General features: G+C 44.9%; 1 protein-coding gene across 1 annotated transcript in view; it reads left to right on the forward strand.

Annotated features, from left to right (window-relative positions):
* Positions 1-8892, forward strand: part of APBB1 (amyloid beta precursor protein binding family B member 1) — a gene marked incomplete in the record, with an annotated part of 88675 nt that extends 79783 nt beyond the window's left edge. Inside the window, 1 exon segment of the mRNA XM_073612709.1 lies at positions 6095-8892. Within this exon segment, the coding sequence (XP_073468810.1) occupies positions 6095-6259 (165 nt within the window).
* Between the last annotated feature and the right edge of the window lie 3862 nt (positions 8893-12754).

Consider the following 12754-nt stretch of genomic DNA (forward strand, 5'->3'; position numbering starts at 1 on the left):
CTCTGTGCCAAAACTATCCCTGAGCAACTTGGCCTCCGCACACCATGTGTCATTGAGCGTGCTCACCGCATAGGCCTGCACACACAACACCGTGCTAAACCCAGACCAGTCATCGTCAGATACCTCAATTACACTGACAAGAACGCCATCTCACAGAAGTTCCTTTGCACGCGAACCCTCTCTGTTGATGGCGCAGACCTGCTACTGTTCACCGATTACTCTATCGAGGTGATGAAACGGCACAAAGCATTCTCGTCAATTTGCTCGACCTTCACCCTGGCCTACCCGGCTGTTCTACACATCCAATCTCCTGCAGGGGAACATCTCACTTTTTCATCTCCAGCTGAAGCGGAGCACTACACCAATCATCCTTCAGACATGGACATGGAGCACAATAGTTCTGCTGCTCTCCCTCAGGAGCCGTTTAAGGCCTCCCGGGCTTCAGCTAAGAGCCAACCCAGTCCTGAAAAGCCCCTGTACAAGTGTAGTCATTTTACCAACCAAGCTAACCGCTCAAATTCACAGAATTGCCCCTGATGCCATTCAGATTTCAGAGTCATGTTGGGAGCTGGTAATTTCATCTTCTGCTCCCTCTACGCTTCCTGTTATGTTATGTACAATGTGACCACTACCTTAGTTGCTGTTACATATGCATTGGTTTATTAGCCACTTTATAGGCCCCTTATATTCTCAGCTGTTCTCTTGCTCCCTCGATGGGTTAAAACTCTAAATTCTGTTCAGTTGCTCGTGTACTGACTGCTCCTACCTGCTGTCAGTGGGTCTCCTTCCCTCACCCCCCCCTCCCGCCTTTCCCTTCACTCCCCTCTCCCCCCTTGTGGGAGCTCTCCCTTGGTTTCCCCCCTCCCCCAAGGCTTAACTTTCACCCCCGAGAGAGGAACGAGCATTAGCTGGGAGCTCTGCGTGGATGATGATCCCCCATGTGAAAAAAAGTGGGGTCAGTAATGTACACCAGGTGGTTTTTCCACTTGGCTCTATTTTTGATTTATTATTTTTCTTTGTGCTTGCTTGAATTATGTACCCTTTATGCCACTCTACCCTCAGAGGATTTCCAATGTATGTATTCCCCTCACTTTGTTGGAAGATAGACTATCATAAGGTTCAATAACATGTTAACATTTTTTCAATCTTTTGTTCAACAAACATGGCTCATCAAAGTGACAGGGATTACCTAAAAATTATAACCTGGAACATTAAGGGACTTTGTTCCCCCAATAAGCGTATGCAAATTCTTAGACATCTAAAACGTCTCCGGGCTGATGTGGTGCTCCTTCAAGAGGACCCATCTATCCGCTGCTGATTTACCATGTCTTTGTAAATTATGGGTTGGGGATGTAGACCGCAAAGCTGGGGTGGCTATTTTGCTACATAAAAATCTGAGACACACTATTTGGAATATCCGAGCTGACTCGACTGGCCACAAACTTTCACTACGTTTATCATTAGCTTCTAGGGACATCGCTTTCACCAACATCTATGCTCCCAACTCCCCTGATAATCTCTTCTTTCAGGACATGGTGTCTTGGATCTTGAACGCTCTTGAGGCTTTCTGCCTGGTTGGAGGAGACTTTAACTCTGTCATGCGTCCCTCAGAGGACCGTGAAGTTCGTCGATCCCAGACACCACAGAATCCTGACTCTCCGACTGCAGACCTCTCCCTACTTGCCTGGGCCATTTCATCAATACATTTTGTAGACTTGTGGCACTTGTGTGGGTAAGGCCTTCCTTAGAGGAAAGATTATCTCATATACTGCCCAATTCAAAAAGCACTCCCGACAGCAATATTTGCACGCTAGTGAGATGTTACGATATGTGGGCAGAGCAGCAGGAGGCAGCTAAGACATCCTTCTCTACACTTCGTTTCTACAGATTCGGTAACAAGGCGGGGAAACTTTTGTCTCGACTGTGTACAGGTCCTCAACGGCCTATCTATATTTCTTCTCTTCAGAATACGGCTGGCTCCCTTGTTACCTCCCCTACAGAAATTAGTAAACTACTTACTGATTATTATACATCCCTGGTGGAGATTTTGTTATCCAAGGTGCGACTGCCCCAACTCGCCTCCGCACACTTAGAGGCCCTTAATGCTCCCATTTCAGTGGAAGACATCCAAAATACTGTTAAATCCTTAGCCTCATCAAAGACCTGATGGATACACTGCCAAATTTTACAAACTGACTAGTGATTTCATCCCCGACACTTTGAAACATGTCTTTACCGCCATGTTGAAAGGGGGCCCGTACCTCCCCACAGGAACTCAGGCATTCATTAAACTAATATCCAAAAAACGGAAAGACTCATTGCACCCAGTTTCATATAGGTCAATCACGTTAATAAACGTAGATGTAAAGATTCTTTGTAAAATAGTTGCCTCACGTCTAGCTACCTTACTCCCTTCCATGCTTCACCCAGCTCAATCAGCTTTGTTTCAGGGTGCTCAGCGACTTTGAGCATTTGTAAAATCTTGCTGGTGCTGGAATATGCCAAATTACATCCAGATCAGGACACTGCTATTATCTCTCTAGGCAGCAAAAAGGCTTTCAACAATATTAATTTTTCATGGTTATTTAAAGTCATGACTGCATTCGGTTTTTCGGGTTTGATTATTCATATTTTTACACCAAATGTATGCATCCCCAACAGGCCACCTCATTACACCGTATTTTATCTCAGACACCATACCTCTAACTAAGGGAACAAGACAGGGCTGTTCCCTCTCACTTCTGCTCTTTAATATAGCGATTGGACCTCTATCTAGAATCCTTAACTCATCTGCTGGTGTTAGTGGTGTCACTATTGGCGACCAAACTTTCCATTCCGCTTTATTTGGGGACGATATTCTACTCTTCTCATCCAATCCTCTCTAAGATTTTGATACACTACATGACCTATTTGCGGCCTTTCAACTCAGCTCTGGCTTTAGAATTAATTTTGACAAAAGTGAGGTTCTAGCATTAAACCCCCGATTACCCGCTAAATGGCGCATGTTTTCTCCATTTACTTTAGCCACTCATTATATCACATTCTTGGCCATACACATAGGCCGAGAGCCATCATCCTTATACACTCTCAATTACCCACCTTTAATAAAAAAAATTGTAAAGGATTTGGAAGCTTGGGCAAATCCCCCCCCCCCCGCTCTTTGGGAGATGTCACCTCTTTAAAATGGTGTCATTTGCACGATTACTCTATCCAATGTAGACCATCCCTCTCTTACTAAAACACTCAGATGTGCAAAAAATACACAAGGCTTTAACTGCCTTCTTATGAATTAACAAATAAAAACATGTATAGCTCTCCAGAAACTTTGAAACTTTGTCTCCCTAAGTCCAAGGGTGCTACAGGCTTGCCCAACTTGCGTTTTTATAATCTCCCATGTCTTCTTAGACAAGGTCTAGATTGGCTGTAGGGTAAATCTCTCGATATTCAAACTACCCGTATTTATCGGCGTATAACATGCACAAGGGTATAACACGCACATTCATTTTAAGAGGGAAGTTTCAGGAAACAAATCTTACATTTTAAATAATGAACTTTGAAGCAAAATAAGGGTCAGTGCCCATCTGCAGCCTCACCAGTGCCATCAATGCAGCCTGATCAATGCGCATCTGTAGCCTCACCATTGCCATCAATGCCCATCTGCAGCCTCACCATTGCCATCAATGCAGCAGCCTCACCATTGCCATCAATGCAGCAACCTCACCAATGCCTTCAATGCAGCAGCCTCACCATTGCCATCAGTGCTGCCTGATCGATGCCCATCTACAGCCTAGAGGTGACAGGGAGGGGGGTGGGACGAGCACCGACAGATTACATACAGTCAGAATCTCCTATGATAGACAGAACAGTGGTCCAATGGCGTCCCAGGAGACGGGACTTCCTATTACAGAGGACGCCAAGTAATCAGGAGATTCTCACTGTATGTAATCTGACGGCGCTCGTCCTGCCCCCCTCCCTGTCCCCTCCGAGGCAGCTAAAATTGAAGTATTGGCGTATAACACGTACACGCTATTTGCACCCGATTTTCATGGTGAAAAAGTGAGTGTTATACACAAATAAATACAGTATATGCTTGAGGGAGCTTTGGTCTCCCTGCATACCCTTCCAGCTGTCCTCCACTCTTAAAGCTTTGCCCCTACATCTTCGATTGAATGTCCTCATCAGGGACACAGTGGTTGCCTGGAGGGTGGTGCAGAGGTTGCTAGGGCTACCCTCAAATATATCCAGCCATCTTACCATCCAGGGTAACCCCATGTTCCTCCCTTCCACTATCTACACATTTCAACTTTTGGAAAACACATGGCCTCACTACCGTTACTCCTTTATATTGTGACAAACAGGGTGAATCCAATTAGGTTCTCTCATGAAAAATTCTCTTTGCCACCATCCCATTTTTTCACCACCATCAATTGCTCAGCTATCTACAAACTTGTCATGGACCTCAAACAGATCCCCTTCAAAAATCCTACCTTGATGGTAGTGCTCCAGAAAGACGATTACTCTCTTTCCAGTCTCTACCTTCACCTTATTGCGCATCAATCGGATAAATATCATCTCATCCCATTCCAGAAGTGGTCCTCAATCTTCGATGACACTGAACTGCTGGAAAGGATCCTGCAAAGCTATCGCCACATTCACAAACTCAATATATCAGAAGCATGGCGGGAAACCCACTTTAAAATCATCCACAGAGCATATTATCCATTCTTGGAACCTACCCAAGCTCAATGCCCTTGGTGTTCTTTATCCCGCCCTACACTGCTGCACCGTTTGTGGGAATGCTCTGCAAAATCTATGTTTTGGGACTCAGTGCTCACATATATCTTTAAGGTTAGCAAGATACGACTACTCAAAGATCCACTCTTGTGTCTATTCGGATGTGATCTACCAGTCTCCCCCTCCACATCGACAGGATCACCCACTCTCACACAATGGTCTCATATGTGTCTACTGGTGGCTTGCAGAACGATCATGTGCCACTGGATCAAATTATCTCCACCTTCCCTACAAGCTGTGAACTGAGCAATGCTGTCACTTTTCCATATTGAGAGGCTGGCACCATAGTCTCAAATTTACGCTCTACTACTCGTTTTTGTGCCAGGTGGCGAAAATATATGGAACATACGGTTCGCTACCGAAGAATTATCATCTATCATACATCCATTCGGATATACTGACTGGTACTTGAAAGGAGATCTCACTTACACCTTGGGCAAACTCAAAATATCTGATCTGCCCAATTCTTCCATCCCCCTGTCGCTTTGAGCCCCCCTCACCGTGCCACTGTTCTAGTATTGTTCACTGGCCACAATCCCCTAGTCCCAGACAGGTAACCCTATTTATCAATATTATTTTTATTTTTTTATTTGATACCACTTATGACAGTCTTCACTCTAATACAGAGAAGGTTGCTTCCACTCATGAGGGTTTTACAGTTTGTTATGCTGCTATTGTTTCTTCCATGATATGTAATAATTCACTATAACATTGTTTACAGGTAAATACACCCCTTTTCTCCCCTACTCCCTCCCCTCCCCCTTACACCCCCCCCCCCCACCCCCTTTCCCTTTTATTCCCCCTTGCAAAAAAAAAAAAAAAGCCTGTGTGTCAATGTACACATAGACTTTTAATAGAGTTTAGGAGCTGCTGCGGCTAGGTGAGGTTCAACCTCCCTCTCCTGAACATGGAAGAGTCACTTTCAGGATTTGACCGCCGGCCATCAAACGCAAAACACTGATGCGATTTTTGCCTCGTTTTGCGTTTTCCCAAAGTAACGATAACTGATGACCAAGTGTACATGATGACATTGCTGCGTCTAAAATAAGACATGTAATTTAAAATAGGTTTTATATAAAAATTTGTTGATGAGGGGAGGGAGGAACCATGGAAGGCAAAATATTAACTAATTTAATTACAGCTTTAAATGGTACATTTGTTAATCCGGATTCATAGAAATATTCATGGGAAGAAAACCCAGTGTCCTCAGTAGAGGCGACTGCAATACTGAAAGTTTTTTAGGTTGAAATTTTTTTTTTTCTGTATTGTAATGTGATCCTTTCATTCATGTCTTCCGCAGCTCCGCTATCAGAAGTGCTTGGACGCGCGGCCTCAGAGCTCCTCCTGCCTACCTACTCCTCCCGCTGATTCCGTGGCTCGTCGAGTGGGCACCTCTGTGCGCCGAGGGGTGCAGACACTACTTGGCTCCTTCAAGAACAAGCGCCCCGGTGGGCAGACGCCATGACCCCCCCCCCCCGCACCACCACCTATAACCCTTGAGTTCACCATCCTCGTCCCTTGTCCTGCGCGCTCTCTGCCTGTTAACGTCCTTATTAACTCTGCAGGCCCGAAGTGCAGCACATCCATAACCGGTCTTATTTTCCACTGGAAGGGCAGGAAGACACTTCAGGAGTCGGGTTATCTCTAGTCATGGAACCCTCAGAGGCCTTATCGATAGCAATAAGGCACCAGGAAGCTGTTTGGGAGGGGTTGGGGGAGTGAACGGTGTCCTTGGCAGCCCCTCCTCCCACTTTGCACAGCTGTATTTGTGCTGTGTAACTAGTGCGTGTGTATGTGTGGCGTAGCATCTTACTATTCTCTGTGTTATGTTGGCTAATTATTCCCGAAAAGTTTAGAGGACATCAAAATCATCTTTAGGGGCTCTGGTTATTGACATCAGGGTGTCATGCGCTCTCTTGCTTCACATTCTTAAGCGGTCTTCCTGGTACCGACTTTCCTGAGGGACTCCTGCTGGCCTATTGGTAAATTCTGCTGCAGTTCTGGGGGTCTGGTCTCTCTCTTCTTACTCATCTTCCTGAAATAATCGCTGTCCTTCAACTCACTATATTGTGTATAGTATGCAGGTCACGTGACGCCAAAAGCGCAATGATGTTTGCAATACGTTTCCTCTGATCGTCTTATTGTGACCTCACAGAATTGGCAATAGCTATGGGGGTTTCCTACACCCGCTTTAAAGGATCCCCTCTAAATTTGTCCACTCATGCTCCAAATATTTATTGCATCGTTACAACAGCCGTTTTGATCAAATCCATAATCTGATCAATTGCTGTATCCAAATGTCCTAATTTTTCCAATTGAGTCGTAAGATGTGCTTGTATGATTTGCAAACACTCATAGTCATGTGAGATTAAAGAGAAAAAAAGAATGGGTAATCCATGTGGCCAGCATTAGAGTCCCTCCTCTAATCAAACCCCGCCCCCCCCCCCGCCGCCAGTGGGTGTGACAAGTATGTCGGTGCGCACGGCATGTCTCCTGCTGACTAAACACACCGGACCATATAGCTGCTATGCCATGTGCTGATAACACTAAACGTATATTATAACCCCCATCATCTCAGTCCCTGTGGTGCCGCATCTCCGGCGTGTTCTGAACGCTGTCCGACTATAAATCATATCTTCCTCTGCTAACTATAAATCTGGTGTAAGTCAAGATCAATTTTATTTTTTATATATTGTGCCTGAAGTTGTACAGCTCGCGGTGAGACTGCCCAGCATCGAGCGCTCGCGGGTGGTGCAGGCTGCACAACCCATCAGTGAACGATGAGATTTTATTTACAGTCTTATTTATTTGTCTGAATTTTCTGTGTATAATATAGACTAACATCGTTATGGACTTTTGCTTGATTGTGTGCAGATCACTTGTGATCTCATGTAATATATTTGTCATGTGTGTCCCCCGATTTATCGTGTAAGAGGAACCTGTTACATGAAATCTTATGTAGAAACAACTTTAGGGCCAGTGTCAAAGGGCCTTTGTTGGGACAATGCAGTCTGAGACGGCTCTGAGATCATTCAGAATTCATTGCAGGGGCAGTTGACTGAAATTGACCTGCTTTTGACTTGCATTTGACCTACTTCAACTGGTTTTGCTTTGCCATAGGTTTGCATGGAATGAAAAGCAGGTCTGAAGTCAACAAAAGCCATTGGAGTAAACAAAGAAGGTGGTTGCACTCTAATAACATTTAACATAAACAAAACTTTATTGTTCTGAACAAGATCAAAAGAAGTCCGTCCAGGCCGTCCTTGCTTTTAGAGCAAGGGTAAGCAACCTCAGCAACTTCAGCTGTGGTAGAACTACAGATCCCATCATGTCTTTGTAGCTTTGGGTCATATCTGGGGCTGAGGGGCTTGCAATGCCTCATGAGACTCATAGTTCCACAGAAGATGGTGCCCAGGTTGCCTACTCCTGCTCTAGAGTGAGATTGGTCATGGCGGACTACTGATCTCGTCTAGAACAATAAAGCTTTGTCTATGCTGATTGGAGTGTGGCTACAAGGGCAGGCTGAATGGAGTTTGTCAGAGGCGGGCAGACTGAGCAACACCTTTTTCTCATTACTTAAAAGCCATTGGACCCTGGCCCTTAAAGTGACCCTGTCACTAGAATAGTGAAAATGGCCATTACTGTATAGTAGAAGGTCCTGCTTCATACCATTGGCTTGTTAGAGTTGCTTACTTAAATAGTACACTAGTTTATACAACTTTATCCAGCAACAGATTCTCTTGAATTAGTACAGGTGTGTGTGTGTGCTGTATGTGATCCATGACACCTGAACACTCCTGTACCACTCGTGTTGTATGAACCGGTAACACGTCATTGAATGTCAGGAGTGTTGTATAGTACCTGTTAACCTGTATTTACCTTAGGGTAGCACACATGTTGTATGTAAGTGAGGAGCCGCCGGTTGTTGTGTGTCAGAGGTCTTGTATGTATGTATGTGTGAGAAATCGTCCCAGAACACGCCTGGGGCCCGCAGGGAAACGTCTATATGTGCACTACTAGAGGTGTAAACACTGAATTTCCTCAGCACCTAGAAACTATTGTACCAAATTTACTTCAATAAAACTAACATGTCAAGAAGATGGCGTGCGTTTGATCTGTGACCACAAGAGAAGTGTTACTGTGCAGTGTCCATACATACAGAACAGGAGAATTAATACTGTACAGAGTTCATACATACAGAACAGGAGAAGTGATACTGTGCAGAGTCCATACATACAGAACAAGAGAAGTGATACTGTGCAGAGTCCATACAGAACTGAAGTGTTCTTGTGCAGAGTCCATACATGCAGAACAGAACACTTCTCTTGTTCTATATGGACTTTGCACAGTATTACTTCTCCTGTTCTGCATGTATAGACTCTACACAAGAACACTTTTCCTGTTCTGCATGTATGGACTCTGCACAAGTAGGAGTGTTACTGTGCAGAGTCCATACATGCAGAACAGAAGTAATACTGTGCAGAGTCCATACATGCAAAACGAGAGAAGTGTTACAATGCAGAGTCCATACAGAAAAGGAGAAGTAATTCTGTGCAGAGTCCATACAGAACAGAAATGTTCTTGTGCAGAGTCCATACAGAACAAGAGAAGTGTTCTGTATGTATGGACTATGCAAAAGAACACTTCTGTATGGACTCTGCACAAGGAGAAGTGTTACTGTGCAGAGTCCATACATGCAGAATAGGTGAAGGGTTTTTGTGCAGAGTCCATCCATGCAGAACAGTAAAAGTGTTACTGTGCAGAGTCCATACATGCAAAACAGGAGAAGTAATACTGTGCAGAGTCCATACTTGCAAAACGAGAGAAGTGTTACAGTGCAGAGTCCATACAGATAAGGAGAAGTAATTCTGTGCAGAGTCCATACAGAACAGAAGTGTTCTTGTGCAGAGTCCATACATGCATAACAAGAGAAGTTATACTGCGCAGAGTCCATGCAGAACAGGAGAAGAGTTCTGTATGTATGGACACTGCAGAAGAACACTTCTGTATGGACTCTGCACAAGGAGAAGTGTTACTGTGCAGAGTCCATACATACAGAACACGAGAAGTGTTACTGTGCAGAATCCATACATACAGGATAAGAACAGATACTGCAATTACAATATGGTTCAATACAGGAGGGTTAAAAGAGCCCTACTCGTAAGAGGTTACAGTCTAGAGGGGAGAGGCAAGTGCTACAAAAGGTAATAATTGTGGGGGCATGAGCTAAGTGCCATAGTAGAAGAAAGCAAACAAACAGATATTAAATCCTACCTGATATGTTGTAAATATGCAGGACTCCCGTATAGGGTAAGACTATCTACCATTCACCTAAGCATCAACACTTTGGCCAAGTTCTACCCGTTGTCGAAGTGTGCCTTCTCTGGTGAAAACCTTTATACTGAGACTTCTCAGCTTCCTGCTGCGCTACCTGCTGATACTAATATCTTGCCAATATGAAAGATCAATTAATATTTCTTAATCGTACATCATGGGACACAGAGCCATAGTAATTACTATGTGGGTTATAGGCAACCTTTAGGTGGCAGGAAGTAAACTCCCTATATAACCCCTCCCACTACTGGGAATACCACAGTTTTTTTGCCAGTGTCTAAGGTGCTGGTCACGAGTATAGCTGTGCTGGGGCTAGCTATGCAGCCGGATCCATTCAAAGTGTCTTTTTAGGCCAAACTAAATGGTACCCGGGCCTCGTGGCGGAAGAAACTAGGTTTAGCCCGCAACGCTTCTCTTTCTAGAGAGCTGGACCCCGGGATCCAGTGCTTTTTGTTTTTTTCAGCCATAAGTTTTTTTCTGGCGGGGTACTATTACGGGTCCAGGAGTGCGGATCCCCCGATAAAAAGGGTTCCCAGTTCCTGAAGGTTTTTAAACGGAGCCCACCATGAGAGGTGAAGATTCGGTCTGTTGGTTTTACCACAGAAATCCCTGCGGCGGGAAAGGTAAGTGGAGATTTATAAGGAATTTTAAAGTTTCTTATGAATTGTCTCCTTTAACCACTTCAGCCCCGGACCATTATGCTGCCTAAGGACCAGAGGACTTTTTCCAATTTGGCACTGCGTCGCTTTAACTGCTAATTGCGTGGTCATGCAATGCTGTACCCAAATGAAATTTGCGTCCTTTTCTTCCCACAAATAGAGCTTTCTTTTGATGGTATTTGATCACCTCTGCCGTTTTTATTTTTTGCGCTATAAACGGAAAAAGACCGAAAATTTTGAAAAAAAATATTTTCTACTTTTTGTTATAAAAAAAATCCAATAAAATCAATTTTAGTCATACATTTAGGCCAAAATGTATTCCGCCACATGTCTTTGGTAAAAAAAATGTCAATAAGTGTATATTTATTGGTTTGCGCAAAAGTTATAGCGTCTACAAGCTAGGGTACATTTTCTGGAATTTACACAGCTTTTAGTTTATGACTGCCTATGTCATTTCTTGAGGTGCTAAAATGGCAGGGCAGTACAACCCCCCCCAAATGACCCCATTTTGGAAAGTAGACACCCCAAGGAAATTGCTGAGAGGCATGTTGAGCTCATTGAATATTCATTTTTTTGTCCCAAGTGATTGAATAATGACAAAAAAAATACAAAAAGTTGTCACTAAATGATATATTGCTCACACAGGCCATGGGCATATGTGGAATTGCACCCCAAAATACATTCAGCTGCTTCTCCTGAGTACGGGGATACCACATGTGTGGGACTTTTGGGAGCCCAGCCACGTACGGGACCCCGAAAACCAATCACCGCCTTCAGGATTTCTAAGGGCGTAAATTTTTGATTTCACTCCTCACTACCTATCACAGTCTTGAAGGCCATAAAATGCCCAGATGGCACAACCCCCCCCCCCCCCAATGACCCCATTTTGGAAAGTAGACACCCCAAGCTATTTTCTGAGAGGCATGTTGAGTCCATGGAATATTTTATATTTTGACACAAGTTGCGGGAAAGTGACAATTTTTTTTTTTTTTGCACAAAGTTGTCACTGAATGATATATTGCTCACACAGGCCATGGGCATATGTGAAATTGCACCCCAAAGTACATTTAGCTGTTTCTCCTGAGTATGGGGATACCACATGTGTGGGACTTTTTGGGAGCCTAGCCGCGTACGGGGCCCCGAAAACCAATCTCTGCCTTCAGGATTTCCAAGGGTGTAAATTTTTGATTTCACTCTTCACTGCCTATCACAGTTTCGGAGGCCATGGAATGCCCAGGTGGCACAAACCCCCCCAAATGACCCCATTTTGGAAAGTAGACACCCCAAGCTATTTGCTGAGAGGCATGGTGAGTATTTTGCAGCTCTCATATGTTTTTGAAAATGAAGAAAGACGGGGGCGTGGCCTGGCCGCGGAAGATGATGGCCGCTTGATTACTGAGCTCTGCTCCTCCACGATCCTCCTCAGCCTCACCAGCCACAGCACAGCCTCCATCTGCCCTCCAAGTGGGAGGGGGACATACAAGACATCATACGGACTATGTCCAAAGTGAAACCGAAGCTCAGGGGTCCCTGCAGACTGCTCGATTTCTACATGCAGCCCTTGCAGAAGAATCAAAATGGCGCCGGCCGGGAGTGTGGAGACTCGGAGCGCCCGCCGGATTATACAGCGGCAACAGAGAATTCCTCCATTGACATGGAGGACCCAGCGGATCTCCTCTCTGAGCAGCTACCTTCACCAGGGGATAGAGGTAAGCGGATTGCCGATTCCTCTGCACACTCCCCTGACAAGCAGCCCCCTTTGAAGAAGCAACATGGCGCTGGGACCTGTAGTCCCACAGCAGAATGTCCAGTCACTCTTCCCCTAGCTGCCTACCCCACCTCTGACAACCCAGCTTCTGAACACTCAATCAAAGCTATGCTGCTCTCCCTTCAGGCAGATCTCCACCGTGAACTGAAAGTGTCCATTAACCAGCTGCAGGACAAAGTCACCTGCCTAGAAGACCGTA

Source organism: Aquarana catesbeiana, linkage group LG02 (genome assembly GCF_042186555.1).
Source record: "Aquarana catesbeiana isolate 2022-GZ linkage group LG02, ASM4218655v1, whole genome shotgun sequence".
Taxonomy (NCBI): Eukaryota; Metazoa; Chordata; class Amphibia; order Anura; family Ranidae; genus Aquarana; species Aquarana catesbeiana.